The sequence below is a fragment of the Aquarana catesbeiana genome, linkage group LG05 (assembly GCF_042186555.1).
Source record: "Aquarana catesbeiana isolate 2022-GZ linkage group LG05, ASM4218655v1, whole genome shotgun sequence".
In the NCBI taxonomy this organism is placed as follows: domain Eukaryota; kingdom Metazoa; phylum Chordata; class Amphibia; order Anura; family Ranidae; genus Aquarana; species Aquarana catesbeiana.
In genome coordinates, this window is record NC_133328.1 from 538708613 (window position 1) to 538728911 (window position 20299).

General features: G+C 41.1%; 1 protein-coding gene across 2 annotated transcripts in view; it reads left to right on the forward strand.

Moving 5' to 3' along the window:
* The window catches only part of TERF1 (telomeric repeat binding factor 1), a 77973-nt gene that overhangs the window by 40516 nt on the left and 17158 nt on the right, over nt 1-20299 (forward strand). For both annotated transcript variants that reach the window (XM_073631796.1, XM_073631797.1), the window contains one exon: nt 4243-4328. In XM_073631796.1, coding sequence (XP_073487897.1) covers nt 4243-4328 — 86 coding nt within the window. The remainder of the gene's footprint in view (nt 1-4242; nt 4329-20299) is intronic.

Sequence of the window (20299 nt, forward strand, 5' to 3'; positions counted from 1 at the left end):
CATTGATTTCTTTACTTTGCTGTGGGCAACACGCACTATCAATTGGTTCCCTTATGTTTGGCCTTGCATCAATCCAAAGAGTATTCGCAAAAGTCCTTGCACCAGTTCTAGGACTTTTTTTTTAATTTTAAGAGATATTCCATTCATCCGATATCTGGGTGCTCTACAAGGGTTGGACAAAAATATGGAAACACCACATGAGTTGCAAGTGTGACGACATGTTTCATGCTTGAAAATAGAAGTGATGTAACATTCTTTTGCTTCTGTCATGTGATGAGACACCTTGCTAACGGATAGGAAGAGTAATATGTAGTCATGTCAGAGCTTACTGAGTTTCAAAGATGGCAAATTGTTGGTGCCCACTTAGCTGGAGCCTCTGTGACTGATATTGGCAGTTGTGGTACAGTATCAAAGGTTATGACTTCATATACAATTTCCGGGAAAACGACTGATAACATAAGCGCATTTGAAAAAAGGATATTGCGCAGGATTTTGAAGAGTGAAGATTTTTGCATGAAGACTGGTATCCGATTTATATTTATCATTTACCAGGAGAATTCAGGCCATCTTTGTTGCAAAAGGCGGTCCAATATCCTATTGGATAACTATTTTGTTCCTTTTACCATACTTGTTTCCATAATATTGTACAACCCCTGTTCTTCAGTTACATTTACTTCATTCCACTCCAGCTTGGGTCTTGTCCAGTCTTTCTATGAACAAGATGATCTGGTTTCATACTTGAAACCAGATATCTGTCATGGTGGTCTCTGTCCTCAACATTTTTGGGAATCATCTGTTTGTTTCTCAAACAGAAACAGTGGGTCTCAGGAAGAATCTGAACTTCCAATCAACATTCTTCTGGAATTACAAGCAGTTCTTCTATCATTACTTCATGTCTTCTCTGGTGTGGGTTCAGTAGGACAATGCCAAAACTGTGGCTTACAGCAATCATCAGGGGTGACCATGAGCATTGCAACAGAGTAAGGGTCTACCCTGTTCTGGGTGGTATGTCAGCGATCTTGTGATGCACGTTATGGGGATGGACAACTGGCAGGCAGATTTTATGAGCAGACACCATCTGGCCTTGGAGGAATGATCTACCCTATAGGAGAATTTCCTGCCCATACACTATATTGCCAAAAGTATTGGAACACCCCTCCAAATCATTGGATTCAGGTGTTCCAAACACCTCCATGGCCACAGGTGTATAAAATCAAGCACTTAGGCATGCAAACTACTTCTACAAACATTTGTGAAAGAGTGGGTCGCTCTCAGGAGCTCAGTGAATTCAAGAGTGGTACTGTGATAGGTTGCCACCTGTGCAAGAAGTTCATCCCTGAAATTTCCTTGCTACTAAATATTCCACGGTCAACTGTTAGTGGTATTATAACAAAGTGGAAGCAACTGGGAACAGCAGCAACTCAGCCACAAAGTGGTAGGCCACGTAAAATGACAGAGCGGGGTCAGCGCATGCTGAAGCGCACAAATTGCCAACTGTCTGCAGTGTCAATAGCTACAGACCTCCAAACTTCGTGTGGCCTTCAGATTAGCACAACAGCGCATAGAGCGCTTCATGGAATGGGTTTTATGGCTAAGAAGCTGCATTTAAGCCTTACATCACCAAGCGCAATGCATCATTTGCAATGGTCTAAAGCACGCCGCAACTGGACCCTAGAGCAGTGGAGACGTGTTCTTTGGAGCGATGAATCGCGCTTCTCTGTCTGGCAATCCGATGGATGTGTCTGGCAGTTGGCAAGAGAACGGTACTTGCCTGACCTGCATTGTGCCAGGTGTAAAGTTTGGTGGATGGGGGATGATGGTGTGGTGGTGTTGTTCAGGGATTGGGCTTGGCCCCTTCGTTCCAGTGAAGGGTACCCTTAAGGCGTCAGCATACCAAGACATTTTGGACAATTTCATGTTCCCATCTATGTGGGAACTGTTTGGGGATGGTCCCTTCCTGTTCCAACAGGTCTGTAAAATACTTGGATGATTGAGTTTGGGGTGGATGAACCTGACTAATTTGAAGGATCAAAACTGAGGACATTCTATTGCTTTGGATCGAACCCAGAGATTGTAGTATCACAAGGATCACTCTTCCAATCTGCTTCTAGGTTGCTATCTTTAAGATGGGTATTTCAGAATTCATTATCCTCACTTTTCTTATTCTTACAGTTCAGGATCACAGGAGACTTCATTATCCGTTATAGGCAGCTGCCTTTTTCAGGTGATTGGACACTGGCAAAAAAGGTCAGGGGCACTTCCTCTATATCCTCTCCTTCACACAGCTAGCCTCTGTTTTTTGCTAGTGTCAGGTGATGGACTTTCTCTATCCTAATTTGAGTTTTAGCTTCTCCTCCTCCTCGCTTCCCCTGCAGGTTTCTCGATAAGTTGACTCATTGGCTGAGACTTGGACTGTACCAAAACCCTGCCTGGAAAATGATGCAGGGCCAGCTTGTTATTTTGCTTGGGGCATTGAATCCTGCATGGTTGCTCACTTAGGCACAATGCTGAGGTAACCACAGTGTGGTATGCAGGTCCAGACCCATGATCCATCAGTTGCTGGAGCCCAGTCTCTGAAGACCCACTTGGGATCATGCACATCCAGGAAGGTGAACTTGGGATGGGGCTTTCCTTTCATCATGCACCATTTGAATGGCATTTGCCTAGCGCCCTTTAACCTGCTCTGATTCCTGACACAGGTTAGTGGAGTGAGCTGCAACACTTATAAATGGTGTGGCGTGATCATTGAGTCGGAGGGCCAACGGTTTATATTTGGTGCCATTTTTTTACTGGGCTTGTTTGTCGTGGCTCTGTCTAACAAAGGCTACCACTGCACTTGCATGGCCTTACTTGTATAGTTATCCTGGCGTACTGCGCATGCTTCCACCATCTGGGCGTGCTTCTTCTGGTTGGCAACACAGCTTCTGGCTTCGCACCTGAAGGTGCAGCACGGCAATACTTTGGATGTCACCTGAGCCTCCTGCAGCCTAGCACAGCACATGGCAGATTGCACAAGAGATCATCAGAGATGATTGATTTGAAGGGCCCCGCAGGCTCAGTCAGCTAATTGACTGGATAGGGTGTTGGTCTTTCCCCACAGGGTCCTAGTCCCTCCTGTTTTGACTCCCTGCCCTACTCAGGTTTCATCTGCGCCGCTTTTTTGACTAGAGAGGAATTCTGTGCTACCACATCTGACTTTATGGGTAATATATTGTTCCACATGGAGACTGTTGATCACAGGGATAGCAAAAGGGCCTCTTCAGCTTACCCTACAGGCTCGGGTTCTGACTTATCCATTGAGGGCACTGCACTGCCTAAGGGGGGGGGGGGTGAGAGAGAGGATGAAGGTGAGCAGTCTTCTGCTTCCACAGAAGCAGCCTTAGAGATGTCAAAGTAAAAAGTGATTAAGTTGTGGTGCCAACTAAATCTCTAATTTGGACCTAAAAAATTCTACAGTATATGATAAACATAAACAAGTGCAGCTGCCCCTTTTTAAAGTGATGAACACACTTTCAATATATAACACTGTAAAATAAAAAGTTAGGCGCTACCATATAATCATTTAGTACATAAATCAGAAAACGCAATTTTATAAAAGTCCCATCTGTGTTTAACATGATCTTCATAGACTCCATTCACTATGATGAAAGATATGTGCTGCTTATAAAACTCTTCATATAGTGCTCCACCAAATCATGTGTCTAAAATGTACACTCCCCAACCATCAATACAAAGCATGCATTTAAATATATCCAACTTATTATTTACCAACCATTAGGAGATCCTGTCGTTGGTATCGAGGGTTCACCAACCCAAGCTCTCTGGACACCTCTCTCTCATACAAAGTTAAAAAAACGGACCCAAAAGAAGTGATATAAAGGATCATAGTGTAGTATTGTTAATAAAATTATTCCTCCAATATTTAAAAAGACAAATGCACACTTACATTTATTGGTGCTAGCATTAGCACCAACATATCCAGCCACACTGTGTGTGCCTTCTGTGTACTCCGAAGGCGGCGTGCATTCCAGCAGCCGGAAGTGATGGCCAAGGTTCAACTGGTAGTGACGTCAACAATGGCAGACGCGCAGCCTCATTGCATTTCACAATACCCATGTCATCAGGAAGCTTCCTGATTAAACAATCGCTGTTGCCTCATATGAGGACTGGTAGGCTGCAATAGATTAAAGTGTATCTAAACACAAGAATAAAAATGTAATGTTCCAATGTTTGTGTACACAGAAAAAGAAAGTACTGAAAATCAAGAAAACATATTGCCTACAAGGCATGGAAAACCTTCTGGTTCTGGAACAAACAGGAAAAAACAGGTAGTCTTTGTGTGTATGTGTTATTTTTTATTAGGGGGGGGGGGGGGGTGTATTTGATCCCCTGCTGATTTTGTATGTTTGCCCACTGACAAAGAAATGATCAGTCTATAATTTTAATGGTAGGTTTATTTTAACAGTGAGAGACAGAATAACAAAAAAAAAACTCCAGAAAAACGCATTTCAAAAAAGTTTTAAATTGATTTGCATTTTAATGAGTTACAATAAGTATTTGACCCCTTCGCCAAAACATGACTTGGTGGCAAAACCCTTGTTGGTAATCAGAGGTCAAACATTTCTTGTAGTTGTCCACCAGGTTTGCACACGTCTCGAGGGATTTTTTTTTTTTTTTTCCCACTCCTCTGCACAGCCTCACTCATTAAGGTTTCGAGGCTAATGTTTGGTAACTCAAACCTTCAGCTCCCTCCACATATTTTCTATGGGATGAAGGTCTGGAGACTGGCTAGACCACTCCAGGAGCTTTTAATGTGCTTCTTGAGCCACTCCTTTGTTGCCTTGGCCATGTGTTTTGGGTTGTTGTCATGCTGGAATACCAATCCGACCCATTTTCAATGCCCTGGCTGAGGGAAGGAGGTTCTCACCCAAGATTTGATGGTACATGACCCCGTCCATCGTCCCTTTGATGTGATGAAGGTGTCCTGTCCCCTTAGCAGAAAAACAGCTCCGAAGCATAATGTTTCCACCTCCATGTTTAACAGTGGGGATGGTGTTCATGGGGTCATAGGGAGCATTCCTCCACCTCCTCCAAACACGGTGTGTTGATTTGATGCCAAAGAGCTTGATTTTGGTCTCATCTGATCACAACACTTTCACCCAGTTATGAATCATTCAGATGTTCATTAGCAAACTTCAGACGGGCCTGTACATGTGCTTTCTTGAACAGGGGGACCTTGGGAGCACTGCAGGATTTCAGTCCTTCACGGCATAGTGTTCCCAATTTGTTTTCTTTGTGACTATGGTCCCAGCTGCCTTGAGATCATTAACAAGATTCTCCCATGTAGTTCTGGGCTGATTCCCCACCGTTCTCATGATTATTAAAACTCCATGAGGTGAGATCTTGCATGGAGCCCCAGACCAAGGGAGATTGACAGTTATTTTGTGTTTCTTCCAATTACGAATAATTGCACCAACTGTTAACACCCTCTCACCAACCTGTTTGGCGACGGTCTTGTAGCTCATTCCAGCCTTGTGTAGGTCTACAATCTTGTCCCTGACATCCTTGGACAACTCTTTGGTCTTGGCCATGGTGGAGAGATTGGAATCTGATTGGTTGCTTCTGTGGACAAGTGTCTTTTTTTTTTTTTTTTTTTTTTTTTTTTTTTTTATACAGGTAAAAAGCTGACATTAGGAGCACTCCCTTTTTAAGAGAGTGCTCATTATCTGTATAGAAGACACATGGGAGCCAGAAATATTGCTGATAGGGGATCAAATACTTACTTATTTCACTCATTTAAAATGCAAATCAATTTTATAACTTTTTTAAAAGGGGTTTTGCTGGATTATTTTTGTTGTTCTGTCTCTCACTGTTAAAATAAACCTACGTGTGAGTGTGTGTGTATGTACACTATCTCACAAAAGTGAGTACACATCACATTTCTGTAAATATTTTATTAAATCTTTACATGTGAACACTGAAGAAATGACACTTTGCTACAATGTAAAGTAGTGAGTGTACAGCTTGTATAACAGTGTAAATTTGCTGTCCCCTCAGAATAACTCAACACACAGCCATTAATGTCTAAGCCACTGGCAACAAAAGTGAGTACACCCCTAAGTGAAAATGTCCAAATTGGGCCCAATTAGCCATTTTCCCCTCCCCAGTGTCATTTGACTCGTTAGTGTTACAAGGTCTCAGGTGTGAATGGGGGAGCAGGTGTGTTAAATTTGGTGTTCTCTTATCTTGAGGATCTGAAAAAAAGAATTGTTGCATGGCCTAGGCTATGAGAAGATTGCCAAGACCCTGAAACTGAGCTGCAGCACGGTGACCAAGACCGCACAGCGGTTTAAGAGGACAGGTTCCACTCAGAACAGGCCTTACCATGGTTGACCAAAGAAGTTGAGTGCACGTGCTCAGCGTCATATCCAGAGGTTGTCTTTGGGAAATGGACGTATGAGTGCCGACAGCATTGCTGCAGAGGTTGAAGGGGTGGGGGGGGTTAGCCTGTCGGTGCTCAGACCACACGCCATGCATGCATGCATATTTGCATGCATGGCTGTCGTCCCGGAAGGAAACCTCTTTTAAAGATGATGCACAAGAAAACTCGCAGTTTGCTGAAGACAAGCAGACTAAGGACATGGATTACTGGAAGCATGTCCTGTGGTCTGATGAGACCAAAATAAACTTATTTGGTTCAGATGGTGTCAAGCGTGTGTGGCAGCAACCAGGTGAGGAGTACAAAGACAAGTATGAATACTAGAATTTCCTTCGCGCTAGTGGATGTGACAATTACTAATAACACGATAGTGTTGGTAAAAGTGAATAGAAATAACTCAAATTATGATAAAATATTGCTGCAAAATAGAAGTGTTCACACAACCACTTAATAAAATAATAGTAATATAGGAATTTCGCGCAATATTTACTAAAGTGATGTGAATAGGGTGGGAAGGGCAAAAGTGATTAAGGTAATAGTGACTGTGTTAATGTTGATAAGGATCTACGATCTCTATATAAAACATAAACACTGACTAACAATGGATTGCTGGTGCTGTGTTAAAGGTGCATCAGTGCAAATGGTAAAATAGCAAAACACTTAAAAAGTGACAGCTAGCTCCAATACCAAAAAATAAATTGATAAAATTAAATAAAGTGAATCAATATCAAAAATAGGTGTAACCGACTGTGAATAATTCATAAAGTGCAACCCATCTACAGGATAAATAAAAATAAATAATGACAAAAATTAATTGCAATTAATGCCAACATCATCCAAATATAGTGTCTTAAAATAATAGTGACAGCATTGTAGAATTGAGGAAAAACAGTTCATAAATTTATAAATAGGTGGCGCTGTTGTAGAGGTAGAAAAGTCCTTCTGATAGGATCTGTGTAAGCCTTTATGTGTAAATAAGTAGTTCCTTTAGTGGTGCCTCCTGGTTTAGTCTCTCAGAACTCTCACCTTAAAATAGTAGAAATGAAGCTATGGTAATATATCTTTTGAAATCTGGGAATCCTGTCTGGTAATTTCTCCTTTTTTGCTGCTCCGTTCTCCTTATTATCTCCTTAATTCCTCCGCTCCAGTGTAGCTCAGACCCAGGGGAAGAAGAGGCGGGGGGGGGGGGGGAGAAAAAACACAGAAAAAAGGGAGAGGGAGAGAGAAGAGAGGCTCCACTAGTGTATTATTGTTTTTAAGTAAAGGGAGATATTTATTTAATCTATGCTCTTACATTTACAAGCATAAAAATAGGCAGAGTAAAAACGTATGAGAAGCTTGGCGTTCTCAGCGCCCTCTCACTTGTGTAGACAGCTGTGTGCCGCTCCAGCCAATCCCTACGCGTTACGACACGTCACGTGTCTTCATCTGGGGAACCGGATTGGCTGTTGTCTGTGTCCTTATATGTAAAAGAATCCGGAAATGCTGAAACCGCCATTTTACTTGTGGGTGTGTTGTTAAACTCGGCCGTCTGTATATTAAAACCGGAAGTACTACAGCGGCCATTTTACTTATGGTTTTGCTTACAATGGACGGCGGTCATTTTTCTTTAGATTTACCGGAAGTTAGTTCGCCGCCATTTTGTTGTAGATAAATATGGCACTACTCTATGTGTTGGACTCCTATGTGAACGGTCATTGTTTTGGTGGGAATACACATAGATAGTCATTCTTATTTACGGCCAATAGGTATATAAGGAATAGCACCATAGAGGTCACACTAATAGTACATGACCCTAAAGGTGCACTTAGTGTTAATATATAATAAAATGTGTATATAATTATATATATAGTCACTATTACCTTAATCACTTTTGCCCTTCCCACCCTATTCACATCACTTTAGTAAATATTGCGCGAAATTCCTATATTACTACAAAGACAAGTATGTCTTGCCTACAGTCAAGCATGGTAGTGGGAGCGTCATGGTCTGGGGCTGCATGAGTGCTGCCGACACTGGGGAGCTACAGTTCATTGAGGGAACCATTAATGCCAACATGTACTGTGACATACTGGAGCAGAGCATAATCCCCTCCCTTCGGAGACTGGGCTGCAGGGCAGTATTCCAACATAACGACCCCAAACACACCTCCAAGACGACCACTGCCTTGCTAAAGAAGCTGAGGGTAAAGGTGATGGACTGGCCAAGCATGTCTCCGGACCTAAACCCTATTGAGCATCTGTGGGGCATCCTCAAACGGAAGGTGGAGGAGCGCAAGGTCTCTAACATCCACCAGCTCCGTGATGTCGTCATGGAGGAGTGGAAGAGGACTCCAGTGGCAACCTGTGAAGCTCTGGTGAACTCCATGCCCAAGAGGGTTAAGACAGTACTGGAGAATAATGGTGGCCACACAAAATATTGACACTTTGGGCCCTATTTGGCAATTTTCACTTAGGGGTGTACTCACTTTTGCTGCCAGCGGTTTATATATTAATGGCTGTGTGTTGTTGTTTTGAGGGGACAGCAAATTTACACTGTTTATACAAGCTGTACACTCACTACTTTAAACTGTAGCAAAGTGTCCTTTCTCCAGTGTCACATGTAAAGGTTTAATAAAATCTTTACAAAAATGTGATGGGTGTACTCACTCTTGTGAGATAGTGTGTGTGTATGTATGTATGTGTATGTATGTGTATGTATGTGTATGTGTGTATATATATATATATATATATATATATATATATATATATATATATATATATATATATATATATATAATTATAGTATTTCCGGTAAGACATTTGACTGCATGAATTTAATTTTATGTTATGTTTCTTTCAAAATGTTAAAAACCCTCTAAATTGTAGTAAGAATTACCTAGGGAAATCATCTTTGCTTTCTGCTTGTTCCATTGTGCTGTATCCTGGCAACTGTACTTTTTTTTTTTTTTTTTTTAAATTGAATTTGTTCATTTGTAATCTCCCTTGTTCTGAAGTTCTACAAGTGAAAGACTCAGGACTGCAATAGCAGCAGTTAATGGGCTGTCAGTTAAGACTGTAAGGTTTTCTCATAAGGATTATGAGTGCCATTGAGCACAGCATCATAAATGCCTGCCTATTCACAGCTTTTAAGTGCTCAGCTTGATGTAAAGCAATCCTCGATCATAGAACTTCTAGGTGTGATTTGTTCAAACTGTTACCTCTTGTTAGTCACATTGACTGTACACTAGGTGGCGTCATTACATTTTTTATGTTTGTGTATAATTTCTGTTCTGTACTCCTATTGTTTTAAGACCTGCATATCTTGTAATTATTTATTCATTTATTTTTATTTTATTTTAAACACAACGCCTACACAAGGCTAACACTGCAGATTCTTACAATCATATGAAAACCTTCCCTCACAATACAAGTCTCTTGAAAACAGTAACTTGCAATGTACATTATATTTTCTTTGTCGATGATTAAGATTCTAGAACTCTGTGGCATTGACTGTAATTCTGGCTAAATCCTTGTGGCTGTCTGTGTCCTAAAAAAAAAAACTTTTAGCAGTTCTCAAAAATGTTTCATATTCAAGACATTCTAGCTCCCATTACTACCTTTTCCTATTTTTAAAATGCCTTCATTCACAATTCTTCTCTCGGCATCTGACCAAAGCTGAGGATCTGGGGTTTGCACTGCAGATATGACAATGTGTCTGTAGCTTGGCACCTCTATGCAGACCCTGGCTGGTGCCAAAAATACTACATACCATATACATAGTTCCATACATCACGTAGATACACTAACAATTCTGTGCCAAGGTATACCACCAGTCTTTTTTAAGGAAACTCTCTAGATTGCAGGCATCCCTAGCACATAACCAAGATCACAGTCTTCTAAAATCCACTTGGCCTTGCTGCCAGTCTCAGCCTGGGAAATCCTTAAGCACTATGCACAAAAAAGCAAAACAGGGGAGGGGTGCACCTTTTATTTAAGAATAAAAAGTAATGTACTCAAACAATACAGCAGTGTTATATTTTTTTTTTTTTCTTTTACATCAAATTTCGATTTAGTTTTAGTCAGTCTTTTGACTAAAATGCAATTTTTTACTTTTAGTTGTATTTTAGTAATCTGAATGTTTTTTGTTGCATTTTAGTCAACTAAAATCTCCAGTACATTTTAGTAGACTTGAAATCTAATGGGTTTAATTAAATTTTACAATGCATTTCTCTACCATTTCCAAACTCCGTATATACTACTGGAGTAAAAATCGAATAACCTATTATTATTTATGGTATTAAGGTTTGAGCATGCATTACAGACACAGATTTAGCTGTTGTGATATATAACGTCTTTATAACTAAAACCAAGTTTCATAAACAAAAATATTGCTTTTTGACCAACAAAATAAAATTTTGGACCACTCTTCCTTTGCAAACTGCTCCAGGTCTCTCTTAGTGGAAGGACACCTTTTCCCAACAGCAATTTTAAGATCTCCACAGGTGTTCAATAGGATTTAGATCTGGACTCATTGCTGGCCACTTTAGAACTCTCCAGCACTTTGTTGCCATCCATTTCTGGGTGCTTTTTGACCTATGTTTGGGGTCATTGTCCTGCTGAAAGACCCAAGATCTCGTACGCAAACCCAGCTTTCTGACACTGGGCTCTACAGTGCGACCCAAAATGGAGGAGGAGGAGGAGGAGGAGGAGCCAGGCTGTCCATGGGCCCGGTCTCCGCCTGCCACTTTCCCCACACTCATCCTGTGTATAAAAAAGGACAATAGTTTTAGTATTTTTTTGGGTTCATCAATGACACACAGTTTGCTTCTCATGAATAGCAAATTCAATGTGAATACATCTCTTTAATAAAAGAGTCTAATCAGACACCCTAATTATTTCAAGCAGGTGCCAAACATATTTAGCCACTAATGTCAATTGATATGTATACATTTTGAGTGCAAAATTAGTTTAGACAATTATAACATCCAGTTAACATCATTAATATTAGTACAGTAAATATTTGTTAAAATAATTTACCTGACTCCAGATGGTCATATCCGGTTCATCCAGGATGGAAGACCCAGCTTGCTCCTCATCAGCCTCTGCTGGGGTGGAGGGAAGGGTTGAAAGTGATGCCCTGGCTTCATTCTGGTCCTCAAGAAAATGGAGTTGATTGTAGTATCACAGCCTGGGTACATAAACATCATCTGCTGATGCTCCTGATCTCCTTGATTCCTGGATCTTCTTATGCTCCCTCTTATACATGTTCCTCAAGACCCCAATTTTCTTGAGCAATGTCTCCATTGTTGCTTCCGGGATGGTCGCCTGGACAAAGGACAGAAGTCTCTCCAGCGTTGACTTCCTCACATGCTTTGCATAATACTGAGGGTGTTTCACCTCCCACAAATTCCTCATCTCTCGATATTTCGAAATAAAAGCTGTAAGGAACTCTGGATCCTTAAATAGGGGATTCATTATATCTGGAAAAGATAAAGTCACAAGACAAAAAAACACTTATTATAGGTTTCTGCTAACCCCTCATCATCTTCTCCCTATGTAGGCCTCATCAATCTATCAAGCCATATAGGCCGCTTGCTACAAAGTCATGACCATAAAACCCAAAAAAAAAAAAAAATAATTTAAAATTACCTTCGTTTTGTAACGTCCTGGTCCACTATCACCTACGCACAGAACGTACGTACGACACGTGCGCAAGGGCCCTCTTTATACACTACGCATGTGTGAAACTCTGCCTGCGTCGCCCGCCCCTGACGTTCGAAATTAACTCATGTTCTCCGCCCCCTAATTCGACGCACAGAACGTACGTACGACACGTGTGCAAGGGCCCTCTTTATACACTACGCATGTGTGAAACTCCACCTGCGTCGCCCGCCCCTGACGTTCGAAATTAACTCATGTTCTCCGCCCCCTAATTCGACGCACAGAACGTACGTACGACACGTGCGCAAGGGCCCTCTTTATACACTACGCATGTGTGAAACTCCGCCTGCGTCGCCCGCCCCTGACGTTCGAAATTAACTCATGTTCTCCGCCCATTTTTTGTTACGGCGCGTAGTGGGGTAAATGGCGGAGACACCTGACATGTTGACGACCTCAGGTAGTGGAGACAGCCCGGAGGCTGGAACGTCAACCAAATCTGTGAGGCCTAGATTTAAGGCCTCTAATATGAGTTTTAAAGAGATGGTGGAGATGGTGGCCATTCTTCACAAAGACTATGATGGGAAGTATGGGCCGTACGCACGGCCAAATTTGCGCAAGGCCAAAATAATGGCGAAGGTGGTGGACACTTTGCAGGCATCTTTTGGGGTACAGCGCTCCAGAGATCAACTTCGAAAAAGATGGTCTGACCTGAAACTCAGGGAGCCGGATCAATATAGACGTATCCGGAAAGTTCTGAAAAAAAGTAAGTACTTGTCGTGTTTTTCTCTTGTGTTTATTACCTTGTATACTGCTCCATGTGCTTTTCCTTCCTATACCATTTTTTTGTTCATCGTTTTAAACGATCTTTTAATAAACCTCGTTACATATCTATAGATAGATCTATATATATCTATATATCTATATATATATATATAATCTATATTATATATATATATATAATCTAGATTATATATATATAATCTATATTATATATATATATAATCTATAGTATATATATAATCTATATTATATAGAGATAGATAGAGAGAGAGAGAGAAAGAAATATATATATATATATATATAGAGAGAGAGAGAGAAATATATATAGAGAGAGAGAGAGAGAAATATATAGAGATAGGTAGATCGATAGATATAGAAATGTAAAACATTCTTTTTGAATATTTTAAGTTATCTTTTTTTTTTTCTTTACATTTAGTTAGATATTTATAGATTTTGTTCCAGATATAGAGAGAGAGAGAGATCAAAAGATTATTAACTATATTTTGAGATATTGATATCTAGATATCTATCTATCCGATATGTCTTTATAATTTTAAATATTGAGGTAAAATAGGAACTCTACACAAACCACTTCACTACAAATGTTGGAAAATTACTATGTACTAAAATATCTGTGTGCTAAGTAGATTAATTAATAATTTTTTGTTTCACATAGGGGAAAAATCACTCAGCCAACAAGAAGACAGTCCACCCCAAGCCAAACATGATTGGGAAATCAGCCCAAGCCCCACTGAGGATGTGGAGGAAGGAGAGGTGGGCGACATGGGCACCCCACCAGGTGAGTGTCTGACACACCAGCTTACGGTAATCTATGCATGGCTGCCTTTTGTTTAATGTAATTTTTCTACTCCTATTTTAGGGGATCTGGTTGTGCTTGATTCAAGCAACAGTGCCACCCCCGAGGATGTGGAGGAATTATGCTACATGGGCACCCCACCAGGTCAGTGTCTGAGACAACAGCTTTATTATGGTAAGGTAAACTATGTATGTGTGCATATTTCTAAATACATTTTTTGGTTTCATTCCACTTTAGGTACAAGAAGTGACTATTTCACCTCAGAAAGTGCCCAACGGCTAATTGGTCAAATAATGGCCTGGAATAAGGACATCGATGAAATGCGTAATCGGCTGGATCGTATGCAGCAGGAAATGAAGGACATGATTGATGTTTTGGGTCGAATCTAAATGCCCTTTTTGAAACCCCAAAACATCAATCATGTCCTTCATTTCCTGTTTTGCTGACCCCATTCTGGGCCTTCTCTTTATTTTTTTGGCTGAACAGAAATGGCTGTTTAACCTAATTTAAAAAAGGAGGGCTGTTTCTCGAAAATACATAAAAAAATCCACAAAAAAATAAAAAACTTGATTTTCTCAAAAACCAAAAAAAATAAAAAACTTGATTTAAAAAAACCCAAAAAAGTAAAAAACTTGATTTTAAAAAACAAAAAGAAAAAAAAACTTGATTTTAAAAAAAACAAAAAAAATAAAAAACTTGATTTTAAAAAACAAAAAAAAAAAAAAAAGCCTGTTTGCGAAAATCAAAAAGCCAAAAATATTTTTTTTGTGGATTAGGTAGAAATATTTAAATATAATTATATTTTTCAAAATTATTAAGATATCATTATATTTTTGTCTATGAACATTTTATACTAAATGCAGAACTGAATGCATAACAACCATTAATAAAAACATCTCCTTATAGGAATTAAATAAATGTGTGGTTTGTTATTTCAATGCTCAGTATCAGTTTGGTTATAATTGTCAAAAAGTTGTTTACAGTGGTAATGGAGCTTATTTAGACATTTAAAATGAAAATACAGTTGGCACTACAACTGCTCGACCATAACCTAGGAGAAAGCCCAAAAGAAAGGCAAGCAATAAATATAATTCAAGATTTCATCAATATTTTTTTTATTGTAAAAAATTAAATATCCTGGCCCATTGCAATGGCCCCCCCTACCCATAAAATAATTAACATATTGCTGTATAACTTGACGGGCACTTTGGGGGGCCAAGCCAGTACGGACAGTATCCAGGCCCGTAAGGTTGGCATCTATAAGTCCGGCCTCAGGCCCAACTGTGCCTTTATAATTCTGAGAATGTTTGTTTAAAAAGTTGTGCAGAATGCAGCACGATAAAATTATAAAATTAAGTTTGTATTCCGCCAAATTAATGGCTGTTTGAAACAGGCGGAACCGGCTGGCCAGAATTCCAAACGCATTCTCAACCACTCTTCTAGCTCTGGCCAGCCGGAAATTAAAAACCCTCCTCTCCGGGGTGAGGGTTCTTTGGGGGAATGGCCTCATGAGGTGCTTGCTCAGAGCGAAGGCTTCATCGGCAATGAAGACAAAGGGGAGTCCTTCCACATTATCCGCATCAGGTGGCAATCCCAGGCCACCACTCTGGAGACGCTGGCAGAACTCCATCTGGGCAAATACTCCTCCATCCGACATCCGGCCATTCTTCCCCACGTCCACATATAAAAATTCATAGTGTGCCGACACCACCGCCATTAAAACAATACTGTGGAACCCTTTATAATTGAAATAGTATGACCCCGAATGGGGTGGTGGCACGATGTGGACATGTTTCCCATCTATAGCCCCTCCACAATTGGGAAAGTCCCAACGGCTGGCAAAATGGGATGCCACAGTCTGCAATTCCTGTGGCGTTGAAGGAAACTGGGGAATCAAACAAGAAAACCAAAATCAATTAATTTGGAAGCTAACATTGCAAGAAAATTAGACAATTAAAAACATTATTCCCCAGCATCAGTATAACATTAAATAATTTAATTCTTCTGGAATAACTAATATGGAAAGGCACACTTATCAGATTGCTCACCCCCTCTGATGGAACATTGATTACATTTTAGGGGGTTGTGAAATCCCTAAAAAAGATTACTTTTAGGACACGCAGGAATTTAGGGACTAAAAAGGCTACAAGACTGCAGTTGTCGCACTCTGCAGGTGCAGTTGCTAACCAGCTTACAGTAAATGAGGTAAGGTAAAAAGGCATTCATGTTGCAAGGAGTACACAATCACATGCAAGGGCAATTAATGAAAACACTTTGAGGCTTGCATATGATTTGATGATGGAAATCAGCAGAGCTTCTGCTCATTTACTAAAGCACTGGAACAAATGCACTTGTAGAGTGCACATGCATTTTGCAAAGTGCAACATATATTTGCTTTAGACAAATCAACACCACAGAACATTCAAGTAAATTTTTACGAGGGTGGGGGGGGGGGGGGGGGTGTTGGGAAATCTAGCTAATTGCTAATTAGCAGCACACTAAATACACTCAAACAAAATACATTCAAAATGAGTAGACTAGGTGGATATGTTCCCATCACTGCATGCTGGGGAGGTTATTGAAGGAAAATATACATGCATGACAAAAAATAACAGGAAAAAAATCCAGCATGTGTGAGGATAAAAAGGGGACATTCACACTATATTGCAATGATGGTAAGTAGTGTTTGAAGCAAGAAATACATTACATTATCAAAGATTACATAAAAGAACATGTGATGCTAATAAAAGAAAAATATCTTACCTTAATATAGTCCTTCTGCAGGACCTGGATGATGGCAGAACAGGTCTCTGGGATAATGATCCCCAGAGCCTGGGGGGAGATGCCTGTCGAGAACTTAAGGTCCTGCAGGCTTCTCCCTGTGGCCAAATACCGCAAGGTAGCGACCAGCCTCTGCTCCGGAGTGATGGCTTGCCTCATGCAGGTATCCTGCCTGCTGATATAGGGGGTCAGCAAAGCCACCAAACGGTCAAAAACGGGGTCCGTCATCCGGAGAAAGTTCCTGAAATCCTCAGGATTATTCTCACGGAGCAAAGGCATGTGACAGAACTGGTCACGCTGAAGCAACCAATTCTTGGTCCATGAACTCCTCCTCGCCCTGTTCATGGACTGGTCTTGGGCTGAAGAATAAACTACAGCACCAAACACATACAATGCACGAGCTCGACGACGAGTACGTACAGGTAACATGGTTTCAAAACGGTCGGCTGGTCAGAACGCACTAAACAGAACGCACTGAAGAACAGCAAGGCCTGTGAAGAGCGACCTGAAAATCAGGAACGAGCGGCCAATAAAACAAAGATTTCTCAATGCCAACTGACCAAACGCACTGAAAAGCAGATACAAACCTCACAAGCACAGACTGAACAACAGTTAAAATGAACTGAAAAATACGAGTCTCACAAGCGCGAATCGTCTCTCACCAAACTTCTACTAACACGAGATAAACACGAGATTAGCAGGAGCCCAAAGGGTGTCGTACGGGCTATTGAACTTCCGTTTTATAGTCTCGTCGGACTTGGTGTACGTCACCGCGTACTAGGCTGTCGTACTTTTGTGTGGTCGTGTGTAGGCAAGTCCGTTCGTAAGAAAGTCTGCCGCAAGTCCGCCGAAGGTACGCCGGAAGTATGTCGGACAGGCTGTCGGACTTTTGTAGGTGAAAAGTCCGACCGTGTGTACGCGGCATTAGATTTCATGATGCCTTGCACACATTCAAGGCACCCAGTGCCAGAGGCAGCAAAACAACCCCAAAACATCATTGAACCTCCACCATGTTTCACTGTAGGTACTGTGTTCTTTTCTTTGTAGTCCTCATTCCATTTTCGGTAAACAGTAGAATGATTTGCCAAAAAGATCTATCTTGTTCTCATCTGTCCACAAGACGTTTCCCCAGAAGGATTTTGGCTTACTCAAGTACATTTTGGCAAACTGTAGTCTTGCTTTTTTATGTCTGTCAGCAGTGGGGTCCTCCTGGGTCTCCTGCCATAGCGTTTCATTTCATTTAAATGTGGAGGGATAGTTCACGCTGACACTGATGCTCCCTGAGCCTGCAGGACAGCTTGAATTTCTTTGGAACTTGTTTGGGGCTGCATATCCACCATCCGTACTATCCTGCGTTGCAACCTTTCATCAATTTTTCTCTTCCATCCACGCCCAGAGAGATTAGCTACATGGGTTGCAAACTTCATGATAATGTTGCACACTCTGGACAAAGGCAAATATAGATCTCTGGAGATGGACTTGTAACCTTGAGATTGTTGATATTTTTCCACAATTTTGGTTCTCAAGTCCTCAGACAGTTCTCTTCTCCTCTTTCTGTTGTCCATGCCAAGTGTGGCACACACAGACACACAATGCAGACTAAGTGAACTTCTCTCCTTTTTATCTGCTTTCAGGTGTGATATTTTTTTTTTTTTTTTTTATTGCCCACACCTGTTACTTGCCCCAGGTGAGTTTAAAGGAGCATCACATGCTTGAAACAATCTTATGTATCCATAATTTTGAAAGGGTGCCAAGAATTTTGACCACCCTATTTTTGGAATTTTGTACGACATTATGTCCAATTTTGCTTTTTTTCCTCTTCTTTTTTTTTTTTTGTTTTTTGTTTTTTGTTTTTTGTTTTGTTCCAATACACACAAAGGGAATAAACAATCCCTTGTAATAGAAAAAAGCATGACAGGACCTCTTAAATATGAGATCTGGGGTCAAAAAGACCTCAGATCTCATATTTACACTAAAATGCAATTAAAAAAAAAAAAAAGTCATTTAAAAAATGACATTGAAAAAAATATGCCTTTTAAGAGGCGTGGGCAGAAGGGACGTTTTGACGTCGCTTCCGCCCAGCAGTGTCAGGGAGACGAGTGGGCGCCATCTAACCTCACTCGTCTCCAGGCACAGCACAGAGTAGGACGCGATCGCCGTCAAAGTTTGGACGTACATCGGCGTGCAGCGGTCGGCAAGTAGTTAAAGGGTAATACCACTTTCATTTTATATATATATATATATATATATATATATATATATAATTTCATTTACCATTGTGACACAAGTCCTATTGTAATTGAATGTTTTTAAAAATTACCTTTTATCATACATCATGGGACACAGAGCTTACGTAATAACTTGATGGGTATATAGGCACCTTCAGGTGATGGACACTGTTATACAGGAAGTTCACTCCCTATATAACCCCTCCTCCTACCAGGAGTACCTCAGGTTTTTTTTCGCCAGTGTCTAAGGTGTTGGTCACGAGTGAAGATGTGCTCTGAGGAGCTCCAGGAGGGATCCTTGCTGGATTTAAATAGCCTCCATAGACCGAATCCAGTGTCACTGAGGCCAAAGTAGATGGTACCCGGGCCTCTTATATGAAGCACAAGGTTTTGCCTGTACCGCCTCTCTTTGAGGAAGGTGACGACGAAGGAGAGAGGTGCTGGCTGCCTCTGGATACCCCACAACGAGCTACACTGGGACGACTAACTTTGTTCCATGAGGAAGCGTTTTGGGTGACAAACCATTTGGATCATAGAGTGCCTGTGAAATCCACGGACCGAGAGTCGGGGACACCGCATCGGACCTGCCTGACCACCTCCTGTGTACAGCACCTGATCCAGACCCCATAGGATCTCGAGCCTGTTTGACCCATTGTCGTATGACATTTATGCCCCGTACACACAGGCGGATCTTCCGACGGAAAATGTGTGATAGGACCTTGTTGTCGGAAATTCCGACCGTGTGTGGGCTCCATCACACATTTTCCATTGGATTTTCCAACACACAGTTTGAGAGCTTGCTATAAAATTTTCCAACAACAAAATCCGTTGTCGGAATTTCCGATCGTGTGTACACAAATCCAACGCACAAAGTGCCACGCATGCTCAGAATAAATAAAGAGATGAAAGCTATTGGCTACTGCCCCGTTTATAGTCCCGACGTACGTGTTTTACGTCACCGCGTTTAGAATGATCGGATTTTCCGACAACTTTGTGTGACCGTGTGTATGCAAGACAATTTTGAGCCAACATCCGTCAGAAAAAATCCTAGGATTTTGTTGTTGGAATGTCCGATCAATGTCCGACCGTGTGTACGGGGCATTAGGGTCCATCACAGTTGGTAAGAGTATTTACCTCCAAAGTATTGCAGAGAGTGGCTACAGACAAGTGATTTTCCATCCCCATGTGATTGGAGACACCCTCACGGGAAGAACTCTTCCCTTCACATCTATGTGGACTGTTTTATGTTTGATTTATACACTTACTGTGTTTAGCACAGCCTTTTTTCATTTTCAATTTTTGTTTTGTGTATTCGCACATTACATTTGATTTTAGTTGTACCACATCCAGGGTACATGTATGTCTTTTTAGCGCCACACTGTCACTTTAATATTCACGTAGAACTTTGTTTGAGTGTTGGCAGCTTTTTCTTTTCACCTTGTATTGTTCTTATGCTGTAGTCTTTTCCCCATATTCCCCTCTCTTTGAAGGCTGGACCCCTTGACCCAGGGCTTTGGTCATGCTACGTTACCTAAAAGCTTTTCTGGCGGGGTGCTTTTACAGGTCCAAGGGTGTGGAACCCCAATAAAAAGGGACCGGTCTTTGAAGGTTT